This window comes from Clinocottus analis, unplaced genomic scaffold, assembly GCF_023055335.1.
Source record: "Clinocottus analis isolate CAN_PGR_092001 unplaced genomic scaffold, fCliAna1.0.p SCAF_11, whole genome shotgun sequence".
NCBI classification, from domain to species: domain Eukaryota; kingdom Metazoa; phylum Chordata; class Actinopteri; order Perciformes; family Cottidae; genus Clinocottus; species Clinocottus analis.
The window spans coordinates 2,899,852-2,926,475 of record NW_027175832.1 but is presented as its reverse complement, the minus strand read 5'-3'; the positions used below and the strand labels follow the sequence as shown (position 1 = coordinate 2,926,475).

General features: G+C 41.3%; 2 protein-coding genes across 3 annotated transcripts in view; one reads left to right on the top strand and one right to left on the bottom strand.

The window, feature by feature from the left end:
* LOC137781911 (SPRY domain-containing SOCS box protein 4-like) overlaps positions 1–19,986 on the top strand; it is a 60,578-nt gene extending 40,592 nt beyond the window's left edge. For both annotated transcript variants that reach the window (XM_068570926.1, XM_068570927.1), the window contains exon 3: positions 17,943–19,986. In XM_068570926.1, the coding sequence (XP_068427027.1) occupies positions 17,943–18,070 (128 nt within the window). In that variant the 3' untranslated portion in view covers positions 18,071–19,986. The remainder of the gene's footprint in view (positions 1–17,942) is intronic.
* Positions 19,987–24,225: 4,239 nt separating this feature from the next.
* Positions 24,226–26,624, bottom strand: part of clstn2a (calsyntenin 2a) — a 115,728-nt gene continuing 113,329 nt past the window's right edge. The window contains exons 16-18 of the mRNA XM_068568771.1: positions 26,349–26,469; positions 24,867–25,057; positions 24,226–24,712 (exon numbers count right to left, since the gene is read on the bottom strand). Of these exons, the coding sequence (XP_068424872.1) occupies positions 24,494–24,712; positions 24,867–25,057; positions 26,349–26,469 (531 nt within the window). The 3' untranslated portion in view covers positions 24,226–24,493. The remainder of the gene's footprint in view (positions 24,713–24,866; positions 25,058–26,348; positions 26,470–26,624) is intronic.

Below are 26,624 nucleotides of genomic sequence, written 5' to 3'. Positions count from 1 at the left end.
GGTTAATGTAGGAGTGCAATTCTGGTTTATTTGAGCAGTGGTGAATCTTAGGCACCTTTTGTCGTATTAGTTGTGAATCCAATTTGAAATCGTTCACTTGAATATGTTCTATGCTTCAAGTAATATTCAAGTGCATGAACACATGTAATTAAAAGCAAACCGCCAACATTTTAAACAGACTTTTTCTTTGCCTTCTGTGCACATAGGATTACTCTTTACTAATGTCTACTATTAGTGTTTGTATTGTTGTGACTATTCTTGCAGCAGCTTTGTGTGTCGTAACCTTGGAGACCAACAACCCAAAGTGGCGGCGGTGCCGACTCTGGCCTCCGTCACTTCGCTCTCAGGAGCACAAATTGCCCGTTCTGCCTTTTTGCTCGCCTCCAAAACAAAAGCATGTGTTCTTTTTGTATTCTCAATTCCCTCACAATGTGTGAATGAGTAATTGTGTTTGTGGGTCAAACACTTTTGTTACATTTTAAACGTCTGTCCTCAACCCAGAAATAGAAAACGGTTCATCTTCGTTCTGGTCCTGAAACACTTCAGTGACACGGGAACAAAATACAAAGGTCACCAGGAGCTTCATACACAGACCTGGTTTTGTAAAATGTTTAAGATTCATGCAGAAATCTTTTTAAAGTTATCTATGCTTAGCTGAGAGCGTCTTTCTAATACTTGTTTAATCTTCATTACAGTGGAGTTAAGGCACGGTTGTCGGTTTTATACTTCTTATACTACACTTTGAATTGATATGATCAGTTGTTACCGGATCCAAAACTATCATTCCTGCCTTCTTGGATGTTATTTTTTACTTTTCATGATCTCGATTGTGACAAAATGTTTTCAATAGTCATTGAATCTGGCGCATTTGTGAGATGGAAGACTGTTATGTTGTAAGAGAAGTGTGCTACAACAGGATGAGGGTGTTTTACCTCGCTGTGATTGGTTACAGACAGAGAATAGAGCTGCATCGCAGGTCGTTTTGCCCCAATGGTTTCAAATGATTTGTGTAAGAGAAGTTAACACACGAGTACAGAGGGTGTGGAAGACAATTGAGGCATCTCTCAAACATCTTTATTTGTGATACTTCTTTTTAGCCTCACAGAGAAATTACAACAATATGTGCTGGAGTACAAAAACAGGAGGCAGTGATGCTTTTCTCTCCTATAATTAGCTCGGCTCCTCTGTTGAGAACAGGAGGAACAGCTCGTATACAATCGAGTCGAGGGGGATATAGGAGGAAAAAAGCATCCTGCGCCGGAGAAGAAAAAGCTGACAAAACGTTTTAATAGTTTCATTTGCATGTTAAATTATCCAGCCAGACCGATCAATGGAAAAGCAATTACACACGTGGAATATCCAAGATGATAAATAAGTCGTGTTCAGGAGCTGCCACTGTTCTGCACCAACACTAAAGGACTTTTTAAATCAATTTTCTTACACAAAGAAATTCAGCTTTAGCTGCGCAATCAATTATTTTTTTTAACTGTTTCATAAAAAATGTAGAGAACAGTTCAACCTCTATTTCTAGTTTTCCCGACCTTAAGCGTACGTCGGTGGCCCACGAGGTAATTTGGCTGTGTATTAGATATTTCACATCGTTGTATATAGTTAAGAGTGTATAGTTTTTTCACTATCCGTGCGGTTTTAATATATTTTTTAGCTGTAGGTAGTTTGAAAAGTTGTTCTCTCAAAATGTCCTCACGGCAGCAGCTCATATGAAAAGCTAAGAAGTGTAATCATAAACTTCAGCTTCTCAGGAGTCTCTTCTTCAAGCAGCGTCCACTGATGTTCACTCGATGTCAGAATTACACGCAAGATATATGCAAATATATTTCCACAGCGGGAAAAAAAAACACTTTTATTACTGCAATGTGAAAAGTAAAAGTAGCAACTAAACCCACCGTGAGCTGCTTATGGAAAACTGCTGATATTAAACAGACATGCAGACATGCAGCTACTCTAGGATGGATGGATGGATGGAGAAAAGTGACTCCCGAATGGGTACCGCGTTATTGGATTGTGTTCAGACCACTGGCTCCATCATCTTGTGCTTTCAAAAGGAAAGAAACATGCTGATGTGCATCCTGTTGCTGCTCTGAGCAGAGAACATGTTTTGCACTCTGCGCTGAAAACTAAAATATTCCAGCTTTAAGCTAAAGGACGTCGGTGGTCTCGTAGCAACAGCAGCGGCCATGACGGGCGCTTCCCCCCCCGAACAGCTGTTGCATTGCCAGATAGAGAGACGCGGCTGCTGCCAAAGTTGTTTTTACCTCTGTGTCGTGACTTTCTTGGAGAGAGCGCTCTGTTACTGCGAGCTCGCTGTTTGACGGGGGGAAAGCCACGGCAATGTAAGATAGGCGTTTCACTTTCTCACGTTACAATAGCGTCTTTCATTTGACAGATATGTGAACCAACAGCGCTTTGATATTACATGAGACAGATTTCTGAATGGTTCATGTGTGTCATAAGCCTGCGCAGCTGTTTCATGACAGCTGTAACGTTGATCATGTGGAGCAACAGTGTTACCTGAGCATGTTATACCAGTTCATGAAGCCCAATAAATAATATTTTATATCTAATTCTAGTTAATTATGTCAGAAGTGGACCTGTACTTTGCATGTTATTCATGTGTTCATCCAGTACACGGATGGCAGGGGGCGTCCATGCACGGTGCCACCTGCCATCAGGACCACCTTAAGTACTCACACCCACTAAACCCATGCAGCCGAACACCGTATAGGCGCGGCCGTTGGGAGCGATTTGGGGTTAAGTGTCTCGCCCAAGGACACCTCGACACGGCCTGGAGGAGCCGGGGATTGAATTGCCGACCACTCTGATTGGCTGAACCAGAGATAATGTCTTTTTTTGTATTCAATGCATTCTTCTTTTTGTCCAACTCTGGCGCTTATGTGACCCACAATGCAACTCAGAGGCTTACAATTCTGATTTCTAGCCGCTCCCTCTGCAGCCACAAAATCCTTGACAGAACTTATTTTTACATTTCCAGTAATTCTCCCTAAGAACTGTAAATAGACTCTGATGCGCAATAGAGTTCCCTGTAAAGCTCAAAAGGACTCAGGATTCTAGTTTTTAGCCCAAACTATTTAACGTGACAGCATGATCTAGTTCCACTGCAACCTTTTTAAAAACAATATATTTTTGGAATTTCGTTTTTTTGGCAATCAAACCCATCCATGTGCCCTGCAGAGATGTGCAGGCTTTGATCCCATCAACACACACACAAATGTGTTCACTGATGTCTTACGCAGCGTAACCACGAGGAACCTCGAGGAGCTGACTGCTGACAGCGCCTGGTGTCGTGTTTGGTCGCAGTGAAACCTCATAAACATACTTTGTCTTTCATAAGTGCTGACGCACAGAAGAGGTCTCAACCCAAACTACTGTCACTGTGGCTTTCCACGTCGAAGTAAAGGAAGCTGTCGTCTGCACGCTTTCTTCCCTCCGGTGCTCTGTCATATGAAGGTAGATCTGTACTTTCATACACTGGCATATCTCTAAAATTAATACCAGGCAGAGTTTTTTGGGGCATATTGGTTTATAATTACTGCACAGTTTGAATGGAGTGAACCAATTCCAGGTAGAGATGTTTGTTTTATCTGATGTTGTGTATTTTGGGCTTCTCATGGCCCCGCCCTCATGTCCCGGGCCCGAGACTGACCTCGTTGGTTACAACACGGCCGACCTTGCTCGGTATCATGACTGAGAGCCGGAGATGAGGATTAACTGTCTGTGTCGGCCGGAGAGAGACGGCAATCCCTGAAGCCAATTGACAATTTGTTCAGATGTAATGAAATGGATGGAAGACCGCACGTCCCTCGGTGGCGCCGTAAAAGCCTGCATGCGGCGACTGTGATTGCCTCATTTTGGCAAATTGAAACCACAAAAGAAATGAACGAATTATGACAACCTCGACCTTTCTTCTTTTAAAATAATTTGACTGTCCTTTTTAATTGATAATTTCTCTTACATCTGCCCTTTCATAAGCTCTGGTTTACCAGAATGTTTGCCTATTTCCACGTTTCTTAAGCATTCCCAGGGTTTGGGAATGTGTACTGGTATTGGCATCGTCATTGTTTAGTCTTTGTCTGAACGTATACTTCTTTTGGAAATGTTTACTCTGTAAAATCCTATTCTGTAAATGGAGGCTGATGCACACTGTAAAAAACACACTGTACAATTGACAGTTATTAACTGGCAGCCATTAACAAGTAAATTACTGTAAAAAAAAAACGCACAAAAAACCCAGTATATAACTACATTAGATTATTACTCACTGTTATTTTATGTAGTAACAGTAACAAGTAACTGTGATTTCCCCTCAGCACTGTGTTTTTTTTAAATTACAGTAAAGCTTTGACTACTGTAATACTTAAATGAATACACAGTATTTTACTGGGAAATAGTTTACAGTCGGTTACTGCTTACAAACACAGTAAATTTCACAGGCGTTTTTTTCACAGTGTATAATTTATCCTTATAAAGTGCCTATATATATGATATATACATATAATATAAGTTTTAAACCATTTAAACCACATATAAGTGTAAAATGTGTATCAGTCCTTTTTGTACATTAAAGGAATAGTTTTTGGAAGTACACTGAGTCGCTGGGTCAGTTTCAGCTGAGCCAAGCTGTCCAGCTGGACTAACGCCAGCGAGTGTGAGCTTATACTTCGGGCAGGACGTCTTATTGAACTAAAGGCTGAGCTTTGACCCCAATTAGACCGACATGAAGCCATCATTCCAGTTTTCGCTTCAGTGCTCTCCTCCATCTCTCCTCTGCTGTCAGAGCTTGCATCCCACCGGTCCTCCTCCCTCAGTGTGTTCGGCTTCGCTCTCTCCTCTTCATCCTCCCCTCTATTTATCCTCCTCTCTCCTGCACATGCCTCCTCGTTCCCTCGCTCTTTCCTTTGGGCTATCTGCCTGCTCTTCTTCTTCTGTCTTCAACCTCAGCTCCCGCTGTGGCTTCATGTTTATCTTCGTCTCGGTTGTCTTTTGTTTTCTCCTCACACTACCCACATCTGTCTCTGCCTCCACGCGAGCTCTCAGTATCTGCTTCCTCAGGCTAAATTCCCTCTTTTCCAGCCTTCGGGCGCACGTGAAGGGAAAAGTGCCACCGTCGCTTCTCCTGCAACAAGTCCTCCACTTTCCCCAGTAGCTCTCTCCCCTGCTTTCCTTCCCGTCTTCCATCTGCCTCACCTCCTCTGCTCTTTCCTTCCTGAGCCCTTGTTATTTTTTTTGCCTGCCAAATCCCTTCTTGTTTTTTTTTTTTTTACCACCTCAATTCACCACCTGCTTCCTTATCGTTTGCTTGCCAAATGACTCGTCATCAAACATGTGGTATTGATAGCAGCACTTGCAAGCCAATGCAAGGCAGGGCCTCACGATTGGATTTTCTCCTCCACACTGCACCTTCTTCTACCCTCTTCAGTCTCCTGGTGTGAACAACACCGTTGTGTGTGTGTGTGTGTGTCCAGACTGCAGAGGTGAAGATCTCCATCCTTCTCTCTCCGCTGCTCAGTGAAGTCAAGCAGAGGGATCACTATCAGCTTGAGATCCTTCAAGTCCACAGAGAGAAAATGCTCCATTTCGGGGCACATGTACTCATCTGATGAACCCTGACCTTGTGCGTCCAGCACGGTCACGTGACCTGACGTCCTCTGGTTTTAAAGAGCTGCCTCAGGCCCACGCAGGGTCTTACTAGTGGACATCTCGCCTGTAAGGGAAAAACCGGCTTCACGTTAAGGTCACAGGAAGCTGGTGGAAAGGGAAAGAAAAAGCTTTTTTTTTGCTGCAGCTGAAAGCTTGAACTTTTTTTTTTTCATTTAAAAGATTTGCGAACATGCCATTTAGTTTGTCTGGTATGCTCGTTATACCGTAGAATGATCAATTACTGATGTCATGAAAGGCAGAGAAAGGAGAAGAAAGAGAGTGAATCCATCCATCTCATTATCCCTAATCTGTCATTTTTAGGCTCATTTTTATATCACCCTTCGTCGCTGTACTTTATTTTTTTACAGGAATCTATTCACTGCAGGTTTTATTAGCATTACTTTAGTGAGAAAACATTTGTTCTGAATATATTCCTGCTGTTGTATTTGAGTGCAGACGTGGTCTTTGATCTGAAGCTGTCACAGAGCGCTAAAGGGCTCCTGATAGTGAGATCAAATACACAGTATGAAATATGGGCACGTGCAACATGTGCTTGGCAAGTCATCCTGCAGCTTAGTGCTGCATACAATTTCATCCACAATATTCAACACATTTGTATTTTCAGGTTTAAAAAATGAACCTATACCCCGTGGTCGGTCCAGCCTCCCATTGTTCCCCTCGAGGACGATCTCTGGAGACTGGAGCTGTAATTTCCATCGATAATAACAGTGGTGAAACCAGGCTCACAGGAGGGAATACCCACAACGTGAAGTCTTGTGTTACTCCAACAGATTTGACGATATTTAGCGCTGCGTAAAAATAAGAGGAGTCTCATAAAGCAGAGCTTTACTGATAGGCAGAACATTTAGAGCCAACAAGTTAAATGTTTGATGTCATGTGAAGAACATAGTTAACATAGTGATGGAATAATTCATGTGTTCACGTGTGTGCATCAACATGACAACATGGTGTGGCACAGAACAGCAGTGTAGAGCATCGTTTAAATGCTTGGAGGTGGATTTTCGGCCAATTGTTCAAACTCAAAATAACTTTAACCACATTACTGTAATTGTAAGTTGTATTATTACCACAGGAAACACATTAAGGGATGTAGCATGTACATATCCATCATCGGCTGTCCACAGATGTGACATGTTTACTTCCACCATCATCTGTGTGTGTGTGTGTGTGTGTGTGTGAATCTGCTGCTTCCCCTCTCTCTTTCATTATCGGTACGCTAATGTTTGGTCCGTCTACGATCTTAATCTGAGTCGGTGCAGCTCACAGAATATAGTTTACCGTAAGTATTCATGTGTGCATGTGCCACGGTTTGTCTTTCTGAAGTCTCCATCCTTAATTGTTGGATTCAGTGTTTTTTTTTAAGCTCGACCTACAGGGACAAAAAGTCAGAATATTTCAGCTTCTGCAACACCACTTTTGTACTTCTCTTTCTTTTAAAAGCACCGTCTTGTGAGTCTCTGAACTTTATGGAATTGCGAAACTGAATTGCCGCATATGACTGAGTCAAGTAAACGTGATGAAATGCTGTAATTTACCTTTTGGTATCCGGCCACGTCAGCTTAGAGCGACTTCCCACTTTACACAGAGTGACTTTGGGTAATTTCCATAAAGCAGGTATAAACGTGTTGCGTTCAGCTGCAGGTTGTACTTGGAAATAAAAGCCGAGGTCAGCGTGGGGATACTGACGCATAACGCAGAGCTATATTCTTCTTTAAAGAGAAGATCCGCTGATGTCTCATTTAAAACCATCAGGGTGGAGCATCACACTCCACTGACCTTCCTGTCTCTTCCTCCAGCCTCTCTTTCCTCTCGCTCTGATTTCTCTCTCTCTGATCTTCAGTGTACGCGAACAAACACAAAGATAAACACACACACTCCGACCTGCAGGTGAAGCCTCGGTCATGTTGGTGGTGAGACGCCGCCTGCAGCACGTGTGCACGTGTGAGAGCTCATGCATGTGTATGTGTTAACACACACGTCTTCCTCATTTACACTTCATCCACTGAGGTTTCCCCGAGTCTCTCCTCTGTTTCACCTTTGACCTTTCTGGCGCCGTTTGTTTTTTCTCGGCTCTGTTTTAAACTTTACTTCTTCCATCTTTATTTAACCTCATGTGTCTCATCTCACACACACACACACACACACACACAGACACACACAGACACACAAAATGATGCTTGTAAAGGTTATTTTCTAAATATTGTTCTGTCTTCTACACTACCAAAGGGAAAATTGTTATAATTACTAATTTAAAAAGATATTTTTTTTTGCATGTAGCGTTTTACAGACGACAGATTATTTTATTCTCTTCTTTTATTTTATTAATATTTATTTTATTCTTCATTTTTAATCGCAATCTGAGTATAAACGGACATTAAACCTGCGTTCATTATTCTTTTGGCCACTTGGGGGCAGCTTAACAATCTTTATCTTTTCATTGACGAATCATCACGTCACAAAGTTAAAGACATGATGGACATATTTTGTTATTTCATTTATTGTGTCCCAAAACAGTAAAGTAGCCGTTCACAATGTTAAAATGCGACATATAGCAGAGGAGAACTGTGGCTTTCGGTGTGTTTGTCACTTCAAAATATCGCCTTTCAAATCTTACATCTTTCACACTGTTCGTATACTAAATACTGATAAGTCCAGCTGTTGCCATTTGACTGCTCGCTGAGCAGGTTCCTCGTGTTGGTGAACAGCAATCAGTGGCTCAACATCAGCACTTCCTCTGCAGATTACACCCACAGGGCTGAACGGTGTTTTATCGTGTTTGTAAAAACTGCATGTAAGCAGGAACATTAATTGAAAGTGTGCTTAGTAAATCATGCCGACACATTTCTTCTAATATTGACATTTTTATGAATAAGCTCCGCCTACCTGCAGTTTGTAACTGTCAGGAATATCTTCGGGTCAGACGCAGGCTGGCTGCGCTCTCTCCGTTTCTATTTATCACCGTCTCCCCATCCTCTCATCTCACGACCTCTTCCCATCTTTCCCTGCTTCAGCTCCCTCCTCTTCCTCACCCCAGTCCTCCTCCCACTCTTCCGCTTCCCCTTATGTTTCCACCTCTCCTTCACATCTTTCTCCTTCGGTTTCTCTCATGACATCCCAGAGGAGACGGCGAACAGTGGGTTTACAGTAATGCAGGATGGTACGGAGAGAACACTGGGCTTTAAAAAGAAACACTGGCATTGCTTATATTACCACCAACTCCTCTCCACTAGCCAGCTCTGCCCACAGTGCCCATCTTTCTGTGTGACACTAATGTGGCCGGTAAGCAATGACTCATACCACGGGATCTGCACAAACAGTTTAAGCACCAAAGTTAACATTAGCCAAATATCTCAAGATGGAGTTTGTTTAGTGAGGATATGAGAAAAAAAAAAGGATTTTCACACCCTCCTCTCTTAAAGCTGTGTGGGATGGCCTTAGTACAACTAAGTTTGCCATTAGTCCTCCCATCCTGCGGCTGCATCCTTTTTTTAGTACAAAAGGGTTTTTTTAACACATCCTCCATGGATGGTCGCGACTTCAGTGTGTGTTTGAATGTGATTGTGCTGTAGAGTGATGGCGTAACACAAAGTGCTGTGAAAGAGGATATAGGACCACCGACCGGAGGAACATTAGTGATGGATAACGCCGACTTCCCTCAGAAGCTTTGGGGGACGCTGGCGTGAGGAGTTCAGCGTCTCGCGTGTGTTTGAAAAGGAGGACGCTGCTCATACTGTCATTTGTTGTGTTTTTTTTTAAATGATCTGAATGATTTTGTTCAGTTTCTCTCAACATTACTGAGAGATAGATGTGTACTTTACTGTTGTCCTCTCTTAGTACATCCCCTGAGGTCGGTCTCTGGTCAGTACAATACTTACGCTTGGATCGGTCTAATAGTACAAAGTGAATTTCATAGCGTTTCTGATGGACTGATTACTATTGTATGGCAGATAAAGATTTTCTCCTCATGCTCCCCGTTGGTGTAATGAGCGAGCGAGCAGCCTCTGCAGCAGCTTTAACAAGAGGTTCTGATTTTGAAGTCAATATTTCAAATATAGCTGTAGTCTGATCATATCATTCAAGCACAGGCCTCTGGGGGAAAACCAGATACATGTCTCCAACGAGGATGATGAAAATATGTTTAAATGTCTACTTTACGAACTTTAATTCACTGAATTAATCAGATCTAAATGTGGCATCCTAACAGAAAAGCATAAAACATCTGTATAATGTTGTAATGTGGATGCTTTTAGCAGTAGAATATGCTGTTACATTAGTTTTACTCTTGTTTCTGTGCTTTTGTAAGCCAGCTGATGCATATTATTAGCAGTGCTCATGCACAACATGCTGGTAATCGTGTGTATTCAGCTGCTCAGAGACACTTTGTTGTATCGCAGACAGATCATCCCAAACCTGTGTACAGTTCCTGAAGCGGTACATGAAGCCACAGACACACAAAACGTATTGCAGCTCAATACATGTGACTCTGCCCTTGACCGAGCTTCAAGCCTTTTTTATGCATCGCTGGGGATTTTGTTTGCATTTTTTTGTTTGTTTACTTCACACTATTTGAGTTTTTGTTTGATCTTTCTCGATTTTAGCATTTGCGTGTTTGTCGGTTTGATTTCCTCCATTCGTGACCTCGCATGTGTGAGCACTCTTTGTGTGTGTTTATCTACTTGTCAGCAGGTTTGCAAGATCCGTTTGTGGTTCCTCTTTGGTAAATGTTTGTTCTTGTTTGTGTTTCACGTTTAAGAAAAACACACATCAGTGGGTCGATAGTATGGTGTCATAAATATATAAATAAATAAATAAATAAATATATATATATATATATATATATATATATATATATATATATATATACACACACACACAGGTCTTTCATTATTGAGCTGTTTATAATGTTATCCTGTAACTGATTACTCTGTGTATATGTACACAGCGCTTGGGTTGTATATTATTCCACATTTTACCACTGTTGTTGTGTACAAACTTTGTAATTACAGTTTAGTTCATTTTCATATTATATTGACTTTAATTAAAGGATTAAAGGATTACATGCTCCTCTAAATTCCTCATCCTCTCGGGTTCAGAAGCACTTCCAAAGCTGACCAGATAATCAAGAAAACTGCGTCGTCATCAAGCTGAACACACACCTGTTTCCTGACTGGTGTCGACATTTTGAAGATAATACAGCCTTCATCCGACAGCGAGGAATCCTGATGTTGCCAGAGCAGATCAAACTCTGCGACCTTGGAGAGCACAAAGGGGAAAAAAGGATGAAAAGATGAGTGTGTGAGGGAAGGGAAGAAAACAAATGGATGGTAGAGAGAAGAAAGCTGGTGAAGTGGCTTCGCGGGAGGGAAAGAGAGCAAGGTGTATTGTTACAAATGAGATGGAGCTGTGGCACAAGGAGGGAGGAAGACTTGAGGAAGATGAGAGGATCATGTTTTCCTGAGCCATCTGTTCTATATGCAACGTATGTGTTTCCAAGTAATTTGTATATATATAGATATATAGAGAGAGATATCTCTCTCTATATATATCTATATATATAGATATATCATCCTTAGTGTTTTATTTTGACTTGTGTACTTATTTGGTCCCAAAAGTGACCGTGACCGTCCGTCTCCTTTCAGGGGATGTGAATTTTTAGTTGTCACTTCCATACTTTAAGTGCATGGATGGGCGCAAACAATACTTTGTCATGTCACTTGGCAGGTATCCAGCTGGCTGTCACACCACTGGACCTTAGAAGAGCGATAGCTCACACTAGTGCGACCCCTAAACCTCTAAGACACAACACTGAGGTGTATCAGCGGGAATAACAAAAGTGTCTTAGAGGAATGAGAAAACTACTTTTTACTTTGGCGTTAAGAGTTTAGTCTTTTCTGCTGACTCTCTCTGCAATATTTCTTTTTGAATTCACTTATCATCTGGCATTTTTTTTTCTTCTTTCGCTCCCGGCCCTCCCGTCCGGTCAGTTTTAGCATCCATCATAAAAGTGATGCTGCAGTTGCCATTTTCACCCTCTTTCTCATTATCAATGTCTACACAGGCAATACATCCTGCCCCCGTGCTGCTGAGCACTGCATCTCATTACAGGCATCATGTCACACACACACACACACACACACACACACCAGGTGCCTCTATTACTTCTTTTCCCTCTGCACCGGACCCGGGGTCACTCTTCATATCCATATGAAATGTCTCATCGGAGCGTTCGTCACTAGCTGGGATCACTTCACACATCCAGGAGTCATTTTTAGTAAAAACCGTATTGCAATATTCATAGAGGTCCGCCACCTTCGTATAAATTAATTAATTTAAAGCGGATTATTGTGAAAACAAGTTTTCGGTGCCAACGTGTGCCGACCCGTTGAAAACCAGACCTCCTTTTCCCTGTTTGAGTCGTCGTAGGAACCCCAAATGAAATCCAATACTTGTGTTTATTGTATGTATTTGTTCAGCAAAGTCTTGGGAAAAAATGTATATCTGCAAAAATATTACTTTTAAAAGATGTTTTGATGGTAACTATGAACATTCAACATGATATGAGGCAGATTCCCCAAAAATGCCTCCTGGAGCGATCAATAAGACACCTTTTTGGAAAGATTAGGACCTAAAGAATCAGAATCTGCAACAGAAATCACAATAAAACAAAGACTTGGCCTGTTAGGAAGGAGTTTCAGTCAAAAAACTGTGTCCTTCGGTTAAAAAATTGAAAAATTAAGTATTTTATGCCAAAAGATTGTCTGACTGGGGCATGCTGGGACTTAAAATAGGCGCAGGAAGGTTTTCACACGGTTTCCACGAGGTTAAGGAGCAAAGAGGAAATAAAGATCTTCTCCTTTTGAGTTTATTGTGCTCATTAATGTGCTGTTCTGAAGTTTTTCTCCTGAGTTTATAACAATAAATGGGACTATGCACACAATTCTAAGTCCATTTATACATTTTTCAGGACCGCCACTTTAACTTACATATTTTAATTCAACTCTGGGGAGCTTATGGAGAACGATGCCCTTAAACACGATATGTTCTGACCGGAGAAAACTGATTTAATGTGCCATGAACACAACACTCCTCTGTGTCTCTGGTGAACTGCAGGTCAAGATATTCACACGTTGATGATATTCAGTCCTGCAGCATTGTGAAGCCTAATTCTTCCTAATGCACTGAATGTGTAATGAAGCAGCGGTAAATGACCCGCCGCTGATCGTCCTCAGTTTCTCTGCTCATTAGCGTCTTTTAGGAGATGTTGATTCTATAAAAAAGTGATGGAATATGTGTCATTAGCGTTAATAACTTGTGTAATGCAACACGAGGCCATTATACACATCTGGAAGGCAGCCGATGATAAATGTTGAGACAAAGTTATTGTAAAAAAAAACAGCTTCTGGATCATCAAGATTATAGATATTATAGATGTCACTTCTGGAGCCCACAACCTACATGACGTGCTGTCATACACATAGAACATAAAGAATATGCATATGCCTTTATAATGCATTATGGTCTTTTAACCACACCTATATCTATTAAATAATGATGTCAGTGTTAACAACGTTCACATGGAGGTAGAAGTGACCCTTCCTGGACATTTGGGGTTGTTTTGACGTTGATTAAATAATTATATTTTAATTTTTATGCTTTTAATATCTATGCTGTGACTGTCTACCTCTTTGCTCTACGTTTTTTTACTTTTATTACTTCGAGCTCTCCAGGTTTCCGTGTCCTTCCGCTCGGCATCCACAGTGTCGTCTGCTCACATCGTCTCCACGTAGCTTAGCACTGAAGAGCCTGCGAGCGCGCTCGCTATCATCTGATCTGGCTCTCGTGCGCACTTCAAAGCTCACTCGCTAAGAATCCAAATGAATTTGAACCACAATAATCTCAAATGGGCATTTTCAGATGCTCTGCGGCTCCAGCCGACTCCTCTGCATGAAAACTGCTCCCGGCTTTTCTTTGGAAGTTTGCAAAACAAACGCTGACCAGCTAATTGCCCGTCTGTGTGTGTTCAAACAGCGGAGATGATGTAACAGATATTATCGTGTTGTTTGTGGTCTTTCAACACCACGTTTGGTTTAAGTTAAGTTTTGATTCTTCATATAATTCAAGATTTGAATTAAACAAACACTTTCATCCGTGGCAGGTCTTTGCTTCGTATCTATTCTTGTAACAAAAACAGGACGTTAGCCAATGGAAAGCAGGTGTCAGTAAACACTTTCTGTCTCTCTGGTCATCAGCCAGCGTGGCAGTAAAGCCAGCTTAGCTCTGTATTTCTGTCGGCTCTATATTTAGAGCCGTTAATGATTCTGCTCTGTTGTTCGTCAGCTCTTACACTCTAACTACATCTAAGTGCAGTAATTAGATGAACCAGTGAGCTGCTTTTTATGGGTCCGTCAGAGTTGGAAAGATCACTCCATTAACAGAGCAGTCAGGTTCTGGGAAATTAACAACAACTAATGATGGGTTAAAGTATCAATATTTGTGTTAAAGTTGTGTTAACAAATATTTGAATAGAACAAAAGTTGCAGACAGTGATGCAGTGGTGCAGGCGAGTATGCAAGTACATTTTTGTACATAACTTTTTAATGCTGTACTTTTACTAGCGTGACCTGCTGTCACGCCGTCGCTGTGTTTATAGTCGAAGGCTTATTGAATAACTGAATAATTTAGTATAATAATTTCAAAGAAAATGATAGTTGAATCCACTCTTTGTGCATCACTTATCAGCTGCTCACTGTGTCTGAATTTGATGCCACTCAGCCACCATAGAAAGGCCTTCATCTGCTGTGCATCGCATTAATGTGACAAGGGAAGCTCTCACAGCGACGGCATAACCGAGGCAAAACAAGAAGTCACCGCTGACATTGTGTCTTTGTGACTGCACACGTGAAAAACACCAATGTAGAGCTGAAGTAGATGGAGAAGCTGTGTGTGTGTGTGTGTGTCTGTGTGCTGAGAGCTGGTAGTCCTTCATCCTGTTGGTTTAACCTTCAACACACACACACACACACACACACACACACACAGCGGTGCAGCTACTGAAGCAGGTGATGGAGGATGTCCACAAATACAACGGGCGATGGAAGCGCGTGTTTGTTTTTAAAACAAGAACAGCAGGGAGAGGCAGACTGATAGACTGGCTGCGCTTTGCTGCCACGCAGGATCCTCACAAGGCCTTCACACCTCCCAAATAAGATACGTAGCACTACAGGCTGTTACACGACAGAGGCATCATCTCAAAAGGGGATCTCTACTGAAAACGAGTGCTTTCTTTTGCAACTTCACACATCTAGTTTTCCCATTTTATCCCTCTTTACTTTTGACTGTTTCTCTAAAATGACTTCTATTATTGTTCTGCCTTCGCGTCGGTGGGCGTCTCTACTCTCTGTGCATGTACAGTGAAGTGTAGTAAGCCGTGGTTGGTTCTCAGGTAGGAAGGTTTGATGAGGTTGGGTCATGGCGTTCACTCTGTTGGCCTCCTCTCCTCCCCATCACTCTCGCTGTAAATAGGCCAATCAGATGTGGTCATTACTATCAAATTGAAACGGATGATAATGATACCGTGAAATCCTTTTGGAGGCCACGAGGCCAAGTTCTTCAGAGTCATCAAAGGGAGTATGACAAAGAGTCAAATGAGCAAGTTTGTGTTTGCTGTTGTTTTTATAATTGTTACTTTAATGGGATTGATGGTAGAAAATGTTTTATCAGACTTTACCGCAGATTCACAACATCCAGACCATCACCAAAATCAAATCAACTCATTTCCTCTATTTCAGCCGCATCTTCTCTGCCTCTGATAGTTTCTGAGATGCAGACAAGCGAGGCTTGTTATTGATCTTTGTTTCCAGAATCAGAATCAGCTTCAATAGCCGTGTAAATTTGCACATACAAGGAATTTGACTCCGGTTCCTCTTTGCTCTTCGTACATATACAAAAGATAAACATAAAAGACAAAAAAAGACATTAAGAAAACAGAAAAAAACAGTAAATAGTGGTCCAGAAAGTGCAGATGGAGGTTTGTGATGAATTGTTCAGTTGTCCATCAGACTGACGGCCGGTGTGATGAACAGATGAAACGTTGACACTTACACACATGACAAAGTGAACACAAACCTTTGTGAACTGCAGCTTGTTGTGGTATCTGCCAGCGTACGGCGAGGCCAACAGATTTGTGTTGTTTGTGGTTCAAAGGCATTCTCGTCGTCACATTTAATCGGGTTTGATTTAGCTTCCACTTTGATGACTTTTTGCTGTGGAAGCAATTAACTCTGAATGGCTGTTCTCCACTCGTGTGACCTGAAGGTGACACGAGGAACAAAAGATGTCAAATGTTGACTATGAAATAACAGTGCAGCCGACTGACTTCTCACACCTTTTCATGTTGATTTATTTTATTTTAAAGTCAATTGCTCAAACAATATACATGATGTGATAGATGATGAGCGTAATTAATACGCATAAAAGATTCTACTGACAATCGCTACAGTTGTGTGACACATTCATGTGTGTTTTCTCTCACAAACAACTTTAAGCAAAGTACAAACTCCGTCTTAAGGAGACAGACGGCAGCACAGTTCTTGCTGTTATAAAATGAATGTGAGTTGCGTGAACATAACCGGCAAAAGCAACGATTGCCGACAAATAAGTAGACGCCTAAATGTTTTCTATACGGCTCTTTTCTAATAATAAAGATCAAGGAAAAAGAATAGGTGGCGTCTGGGTATCGTGTTAACCTGCAACCGCGACCCAAAAGGCTCCAGGCAATTGAAACACAACCCTGTTATCTGTGCTAAGCTAAAATTAGCTCGCGTATCGGTCGGACTCTAGTGGTGCATTTTCGGGAGGTAGTTTTTTTTTCATGTATGTGTACAATTTGTGAGTTTTATAGATGGAGTTATCACAACATTATGTAGATGGATGTGCTCGTTAGATATTTGAATTTTGTAGGACTTTTTGAGAATAACAACAACACAATTCAGACGAGTTTCCTCTAAAGCGCGATCCCTCCACCTCCTCTACTTCGCCACGGTGTGTGTGGACCGGCAGCTCAGACCGCAGCCTCCCGTATCCGTTACCCGCCTGAACCCTGGCGTGAAGATGAAGGTCAAAGTTAAGGCTGACCAGGAGCGCACGGTACGGAGAGCAGAGTGATGTCACGGGGTCGTGCTTCCATCGGAGGATCGGCGCCTCGATCCCTGGCTGGTCCATGTCGAGGTGTCCAGTTGGCCAAGTCACTTAACCCCAAACTGCTCCTGCAGGCCGTGCCGGCGGTGTATGAATGGGTATGAATGGCTGAATAATATGAATGGCTAAAGGGATGGCGAGGTGCCACCTGATGGGCAGATGGCACTTTGCATTGTTGCCCCTGCCAACAGCGTATGAATGGAGTGTGAATGGATGAATGACATGTCGTGTTAAAGTGCTTTAACCCGTTGAAAACTCTGGAAGCAATTTTGGCTCCAGACCTCTTTTTCCTTGTGTTTGAGTCGTCGTAAGAACCCCAAATAAATTACAATACTTGTGTTTATTGTATGTATTTGTTCAGCAAAGTCTGCAAAACTGCAAAACTTTTCAAAATGCCTTCCCGAGCGGTCCATTTTTTGGAAAGATTAGGACCTAAAGAATCGGAATCTGCAAGAAAAATCACAATGAAACAAAGCATCGGCCTGTTAGGAAGGAGTAACCCAATGACTCCTCGCTCCATTCCTTAAGGTAACATCTCACTCTCTGAGCCTCTGAGCCCTGTGACTGAATTGTGACTCGCCTGCTTTGCATGAGGTGAAAAAAGCTGTGCAGCGACACACAAATGTGCGAGTGTCGAGTTCGAGTGTGTGTGTGTCCGGGTGTCGGGTTAGAGGGCGGCGGGTGCGTTGCGTGGATTCTGTTTCAGGGGATAAATGTGGCGTCGTTGTGCGAGAGGCCTTTACTATTCACGACATGAGCCTCGTGCTGCGTTTGTAAAGCGCGTGCAGACTGTAGCCTCGCCGATCGGATGACAAGTTGTGAGTCTGTTTAAGACTTCAGCATAACACTGGAGGAGCACGAGGTAGAGGGCCCCCCCACCCCCCCCCACCCCCACCCGATCACCAATGGGTATTATTCACACTCAAGTATGAACATAAACAAGCCTCATGTAACTGACACTTTGCACAAGTCGTTTGCTTTACTCATTGTTTGATCTCTCTCTCTCTCTCTCTCTCTCTCTCTCTCTCTCTCTCTCTCCTTCTCCTCAGCCGAGCCTCTTCCCCTGATGGACCTGTGTCGGCGTGCGGCCCGCATGGCTTTGGGTCGGGATCGGCTTCAGGAGATCGAGAGCCTCCCTCTGCCCCAGTCCCTGAAGAATTACCTCCAATACCAGTGACGGACGCCGGCGGAGCCGACTGGGAGCAAACGGACACAAACCAGACCAGCAGGACGTCTGGAGACGGACGAATACAAATGAATTAATCAAAGGATGCAAAGAGAGGATCACGGATGGGAGCATGTCCACGCTAAGAGCGCCCTAGCTCTACAAAAAAAAAAAATGGATTGATGGAAAAGAGGACGGAGAGTGAGATGAATGAAGAACCGACAGAGGAGGTCCACGCTTTCAAACAAACACAGCACCAGCTTGTTTTTCGGATTTTTGATCTGCTTTATTCTTTGTTTTTGACTTGAAAATAAATTATTGATGATGGTATGCCATCGCTTGTCCAGAAAGAAAAACCCATTCGACGTGGTTGAGAGGCGACAGTGTTCCAGTGAACACTGCCCCCTAGTGGTGAGACTGAACATTGCGCTGAGAAAGCACACTAATCCTTTTCCCTGGAGGCCTTTCTGACGTACAGTCAGTGACCGTATCATTGCTGTTGGGCACCGTAGCCTCTATTCATGGTCTCCGCTGGCACAGGTGACTGGCTGCTACGCCCAGACGGATGAGAGAGGGTTCAGCACTGACTTTGTTTGTATCCGATCGACTCGGGGGCCCGACCAAAAGCTCACATCTCATACGGGGTAGATCCAAAACATTGCTGCACCGTTTAGTTAAAATAACTCATCTCTTGGCTTTATGCAAACATTCGATGAGAAGTAAGCCCTTTTCAGACATGGGATAAGTCAATGTTAGTTAAAGTGATGGCTTTTTGTCATTCAGAGAGAGTTTAAAGGTTGTTATGGATATATCCACACTGCTCATACAGTGTTTAGCATCTGGAACATGAGAAGTTGAAGGAAGAATATATTAAAAATGTGTTTTTGTCTGAATGAATGACCATAGTCAGCATAAGAGAAACTCACCTCCAACTCCCACTCGTTCATTTTATAATTTATTAGTTTATTTTATAACATTTATTTTATTTTGCTGCCTTTTTATACTCTGAAAGTTTAAAACAAGACATTACATTGGATCCCTCGTTTCCTTGTTTGCTGTAAAGCAACTTCTACATCCATGATATTTATAATTAGTTAGCAGTTAGCCAAAATATAACTTGAATCTAAAGTGAGAAGAGTCTGATGATTATTTTTAATTTATGTTTTGTTTAGTTTTCACCTCTTTTTGCACCTTACCACATGCAGATATTACACATATTTTGTATGATCTGGCATCTAGACCCCTATACAACCCACCAATTACAATCTGATTTCATTTAAATATGGCTCGATTGCTGATTGATGGATGGAAATATGTGCATCACCTTTTTCTAAAGAAGCTATACAAAATAAATACACAACTCTCTTCCAACTGAAAATGTTTTTGTAGAAACCCATCAATCGTAGTAGAAGCTGAGTGAGAAAACACTTTTTAGGAGCATTTAATCCTTTTCATGTGCATAATTTGTGTGACCTTTATGATAATGTGGATATATCCAATTACAACCTGCAGGGTGTAGGAGGTGTAGAAAGTGTTATCAACATATTTGTAAGTCTGACTTTTTAGGAGCTGCATGTGTCTGAGAGGGGCTTTAATGCAGCAGGAAACAGGAGTGAAGTGCTTGGTGTTTAAAGGGTGACGTGGCACCGGGAGCCATTTCTCGCAGGACATAAAATCATGTATTATGATGTCAATCACAACCAAAGTATTTCATCCTAAAGCCTTGGAGTGCGTGAAAGCGTCAGTAGGAGCTGGAGGTCGCGGCCCATCGCAGCGTCACTAGTGCTTTCATGCTGTTGGCAGTAAGAAGAGCCTCGCCTGCTGTTGTAGCAGCCTGCTGTAGCTCACTGGTACCAGGCAGTATCTGTCTGCTGTCCACACAACTGTCTTAATGACCACAAACAAACAAACAAACAAACAAACAAACAGGACCACAGCAGGTCTAGTCTCACTGGATCTGGAGGCTGGAGCAGGAACATTACTGCTACTAGTGCGGAGCAGATTCTGGATCAGAATAGGAGGCAGTGGACCAATACACACACACACACACACACACACACACACACACACACACACACACACACACACACACACACACACACTGTAGACCAATCATGTTTTATTTCCTAAAAAAAGGCTTGAGTCACTTTTTTTTAATGTCTTGAGTTTGTATTCTACATTATTATTATTATTATTATTATTATTATTAATATTATTGTGAGTGTGGAGTTTGATTCTGACGATGGCAGGATAATGATGATTATTATTTATCATAAGCTATCTATGTTTGTCTGATGAGTGATGGTTACATTCAGGTAAATTTCATACAAATATGCTGGCAATGAAGGGAGAGAGAAATCAAAAGTTGTTTCTTTAATGCTGCTTTTATTATTATTATTATTATTATCATTGTTGTTGTTAATATTATTATTACTATTATTTGTGATGATGGTGGTCTGAACTCTTGTTTTTATCAGGATGGGGACACAAAGGACCATTCAGAAAAGTAGTGGAATGTATGAACAGATGGTGCCGTCAACAGAGAAGAAATGTGAATAAAAGCCAAGTGAATTTGAAAAATGTCTTCGGGATCCTCTTTGTGTTTCTTTTGAGAGGAAACAGGACGCCAAGGGAGCCGCCCTGTCCAGCCAATCACAGCACAGCAGTACACCACGCTGTAAAGCACACAGCAGCTGGAGGCAAATAGAGACAAATGGGACAAATCCTCAGATTTTATAATTTGCATTCAATCATTTGCTAAAGTTTTCGCAAATATATTGTAGGAGACTAATCCTGAGCGTGATCTTAACCCTAACCTTTGTAACAATAACACTGCAATTCAAGTGTTAATAACCTATTCAAAATGTGGTAGTGCAGCACAGACGATCCTTTCATGAATTATAATATATATCTACCACAATGCATGGATTTGTTAGTGGGACGTCACTTTGGCACTCGCGACCCTCGCAGACGCAGCGAGCATAAATCATGCTTTACATACCTTTCTCACTGAATGTATGCCCCTATATCTTGTCATAAAATTCGGCATCAACGTTTTGTATATTCATTTTGTAAAAAAAATAAATTAGTCCACCTCAAGTTTAAGTGGTGTCACTTTAGTTGAAGTGAATCAAAGGGATAAATCACATTGCATTGTGTGGATCTGTGTGAGGGTAAAGGGGGTGCTGCTGTGTTCAGAAAAAAAGAAACATTTGCAGACTAAAAAGCTGAAGGAATTCAATAGCAGTCAATCATATTCTTGCCGGTCGAAGGCACACCGAAGCTGCACGGATCCATAAGAGTGTTTTTAACATCTGGTGCTCATTAGTTAAAAAAGGCCATTAAGCTACTAATTAGACAATTGTACTTCTTCATCCTCAGGGACCGGCTGTTTGCAGGAGTCAATAGTCAGCACTATTGTGAGCAGGAAGCCAAAGCAGAGCCGCAACAATTCATCTCCACTAGATCTGCATGTGTAATGGATGAACCTTAACGAAGGCTTAGGCATTTAAAATGCACTTAATTTAAAACGATCCCTCCACCAGCAGGGGGCAGTAGCACTCCACAGACGTAACGGCACTGCTCGTACAGACACAGAACTCTCGACTTTCTCAGAAAAAATCCTTTTTTGGATGGAAATCCTCTTCAATTGAAATCATCCATCAGAGTTTTGGAGCGTTGCGCGGAAGCTAAAGCTAACAGAGGAGACTGTTTGTATTATCAGGAGCGATTCACTCGAGATCTGGTGCGTCTAGCGGCCAGCGTTTGGCTCCAGAGAGGTTATCCTGTGGCCAAAGACCTTCTTTAGTAGTGATGAAGTACATTCCTCATATATTGTAGAAAATACGCAGTTCATATCAGGCTTTTTTTTGGGCCCAGAAATGTGTGATTGTGTGAATTCATGCAGCTTTCGAACATCTACAATGGCAGCTTATTAATTATGCAATTCTCTCTGTTGGCCAACGCACAAACACACACATGCAAACACACACACACACACACACACACACCAGATGCCTCGTCCACAAACAGTCGGAGAGCTGTAAAGAGTCTAAAACAAGTCTTTATTGGTCAATATACAGAAAGCAGTGGGATGACCACTAAAGAGAGAGAAATCCCAACCATTTTGTTTACAAAAAGAAAAAGAAACAGATATATAAAATAACTGTCTTGAACATTTTTACAGGGTTTGTTTTTATATGTAAAAGAATCTTTTTTTTTTTTATCACTTTGATCTTTCAGAAGCGTAATGTGACAAAGCGGGACGAGGGAGGAAACAAGGCAATTGTTTCACACAATGATGACATCACAATCACAGGTGCTTAAAGGCCCAAAAAAGGGGGGGGGGGGGGCAGGTGAAGAGGAGATGTGTTAGTTAAAGAGCTCAGAGGGACGTATGGTCACTGATGCTGTGTCGACATGAGCGGCTCAGAAGCGATTTCTCTGAGTCGAAACGGTTAAAGGAGTTAGTTTTAGATCATTTGAATGTAGATAAACTTATGGAATCACACTTTGTCTGAGCAATATCACTTCATTTGCAATGACGATTGCACAAGATGGAACTGATATTAATGAAGTTTACACTTCTGCGTGTTGTTCTGTGGAAGTTGTGCAGGAACGACGACTTCCTAACACCAGTAAACAAACACCAGTGAGTCTTCTCCTGACTGGAGAGGGGAACTCCAACAATTCAATACATAACTCTTTACTTGTCAAAAGGAGAACTTCTCCATCTGTCAGGCATGAGAGTATAACCTCGATGATGGGATCAGGGTAATTTAACTTTTATCCTGGTTTCACAAAGATATTTTACAGAGGTGTCTAGTATTTTACTCCCAGATCAGTTTTTTAGAAAGATAAACACAGATTTGTTTTACCCTAAAACAGTAGCCACCTTACTCCCCTTACTCAGAGCAAGTTTTTGTTGTATCGTCACACATATTTACCCAGAATCCATAGCAAATCAGCCCTATTTAAGATGTTCAATATTATTTAATTCATGCAATGAGTCAATTTAGACATCTGTCTAAGTGAGCTTGCTCTAAATTACACAGTTAGTCGGTATTAAGTCATGTATGAGTTGCTGGAGTGCCCCTGTTCCTGTGTACTGGTCCTTTATACTGGGCCCATAATTGCATAGAGGGCTCCTTTTTACTATGGAATTAAAAACACAGAACGACAGCACATCAGTAGCACACGGTAACATATTTATATCATTTTCTTTCTGCTGAAAAAAGACAGAGATCTGAGCTAACCCTAAACAGTAGAAGCTACAATAGGCCGCAGTATTCATGGATTTGGTACACAGAAAGATGCAAACAAACAAAAAGGTTTTTGAACTCCAATCCACGTCGTCCATCAGCTCACCAGCTGATGGAGCGCTGACTTAGCTTTAAAATACTTTTGAGAAACTAAAAGTGAAAGATATTGAAACGTAATAATTCTCCTTTCTCTATAAATAAGGATGCATATGGAATGTTAATGTTAAGAGACACAATATCCAGGATGTGGTTTCTCTTTAGTGTCCAGGCCACAGAACTCAGCACTGATCACACAGAGGGAGAGATTTGAGTTACATATCGCAACAGAGGATATATACACTGAGTGACAATACAGCTATGTTATTATACCTACTATAGAGGCCAAGGAATTATATTTTTAAATGTTTATGGATACATTAACAAATAAATATGTTTATGGATACACATGGCGGATACATCTGCTAATAACTCCCCACCTTGCAGACAATCTGTCTAAAACATAAACGATACAAAAGTAATTTGTTGTTTTGACACATCCACTTGCACATATTAAACGTTTTGATAAAAGCCCACATTATTGTGTTCATGTAAGGATTGGAGATCATTTGTGTCACTATATTTTGAGAGTTTGGATGTAATTTCATCACACAATGAGTAGACTGTGCTTGTTTGATATTTATCCTATATTCAGCTCAATTGACTGAGATGTAAATATTAGTATACATTTGCATGGACAGTGTGTTCCAGCAGTGTGGGACTGCGGTCGGTTCTGTAGTTCTGACTTTGTCCAGCAGAGGGCGATGTGTCATTGAAAAACAACAACGTGGGAAGATTTGTTTTGGGGAAGTGTTTTTTTCCAGCAACAGATTGTAAATAATTTGATCAGAGATTCTGTTTTGTTTGTCGTTTGTTGTTTGTGTGTGTGTGTGTGTGTGTGTGTGTGTGTGTGTGTGTGTGTGTGTGTGTGTGTGGACCCTACTTGTTGCGAGCATGAAGGAATGTCTGCATTACGTGTGTTTGTGTGTGTGGGAGAGATAGAGCTAGAGAGAGAGAGAGAGAGAGAGAGAGAGAGAGAGAGAGAAGAGAGATACAGAGAGAGAGAGAGAGAGAGAGAGCGAGATATGTATATGTAACACATGTGTGTATGTGCAGATATATGTGTGTGTCTGTGTGCTCAGTACGTTATGGAGGATCTGTCCCACTCTAGTTTTTCCTTCTGTTTCTTCTCTTCTTCTCCATCCTCTTCATCGGCATCACTGTTGTCTGACTCGGCACTTGTCATTCCTCCCACCTGCTCCTCATCCTCTTCTTCTTCTTCTTCCTCCTCCTCCTCACGCTCTTCTTCTTCTTCTTCTTTTACCTCCTTATCATGCGCCTGAGCTCCTCCTACGTTCTAGAAAACAAAGCGTGATTTAGTAAAGGTCTCCTCAGCTCAGTGACATCAAATGTAATGGAGCTATTTGGAAGACAAATTGCGTTCTAGTCTTTAAATGAGCAGTCTGAAGGAGTGAAACACCTCAAAACTACATTTAAAACGGGAGTCAAACCTCCATGGGGTTGACAGTGATGGTGAGTGCAGAGTTGTCCCAATCTTCCTCATTGTCTTTGACCTCCTCCTCATCTTCTCTGGACCCCTCCTGGTGTGTGGCGTGGATCCTGTACACGCCAATGACCACAATCACCACCAGGGCGGCGATACAGACCACAATAACTACTGTGGCTGCTGGCGGTGCCGCTCCTGAAGGAGAAAAGAGATAAAGATATATATATGTATATATATATATATATATATATATATATATATATATATATATATATATATATATATATATATATATATATATATATATATATGGCTGGAGACTTTGTTTGGGGTTGCAGCAACTTAGTTGGACAAGACTTTACAAAAGAGCAACCTCCAGTTTAATCAGTTTTTTTTAGCCTACTTATTAGAAGTTGAGAAGGAAGAAGGCCAACACATCTATATGTCTGTTATAATCATGCAATATTGCATTTTGAGAGAGGATCTGAGTCTATCTACTGACGGAAGTACAATAAAACTGTAAGGATAACTATTAATGTTCACCTTTGTTTTCATGTCCAAATCATGGACAGTCTATCAGACGCAGCTTATCTTATGCAGCAATGAACGAGAAGTCAGCGGCATCTATCTGGTGAAAATATGTTTTGCTGAAAGCGAATGCACTATAAACATATCTATGGATTATAGTCCACTTATAGCACTGTATAATTATAGTTATTAGAGTGGGCAGGCAATATGGAGAAAATCTAATAGTATAGAGTTCGACCAAACACGTTGATATTGATATTGGGACGACATTATGTGAATATTTACAAAAACATATGTGTGCTAAATAATCATGGGTTATGTGGATATAATGACTATGTGGGTAAAGGCAAATAATAGAACTGCGTATGTTCAGAAGATGACATCACTTTACTGCATTGCAGCCAATAAAACCAGCAGAGACAACACGTATGTTGTATTATAATATACAGATATAACATGATATCACAGTATTGATATAATACAAATATGCGGCCAAACCCTAGTTATAAGCTTTCATACCAATTCCTAATGCTGTATAACAATAATCATAACAGATTATTAACTATTTTAGAATGATTTATGAGTTGAAATATCAAAAACTTTATAAAGCTGCTAAATTGATCACTCACTCATTTTTATGCAACGATGAGTGCAATTATCAAAGTTGTCATGATAATAATTACATTATTATTATAATTATTTCAATAATCCACTATAATGTTATTCTTCTAAGCGTCATTGTTTGCTTTAAGTGAAGTAATACAAAGGTTTAGGCAGATATACATCATTATTGTCATTATCGTATCAATAATATTACTTTAATTTCAATTATTTATTTTTTAGATTTCTTTCAATATAAAAAGAAATGTCACTTTGAGTGATTTGCAACCAATCTGAATGCAAAAATCCCGACAGCACCAAATCTCCACCACGCAATACGTTTGAACGACATGCTTACCTGACATATGCGCGTTGGGGGCGTGTATCATGAGCGGGTGATGGACAGGTCTCATGTACTGAGGTTGGGCCGCCATGTGATTGACGTGTTCCACGGGTGCTGAGTGGTGAAGAACACTAACCTGCAGCACAACAGGCCAGACGAAGACCATTATCCTCAGGAAAAAAAAAGAAGGTGGACCAGAACTTGTGCAACAAAAATAAGAAAATACAAAGATGATGCAAGACAGGAACTGACTGAGCGGAGGAAAGATCAAAAGCAAGATGACAGACAACA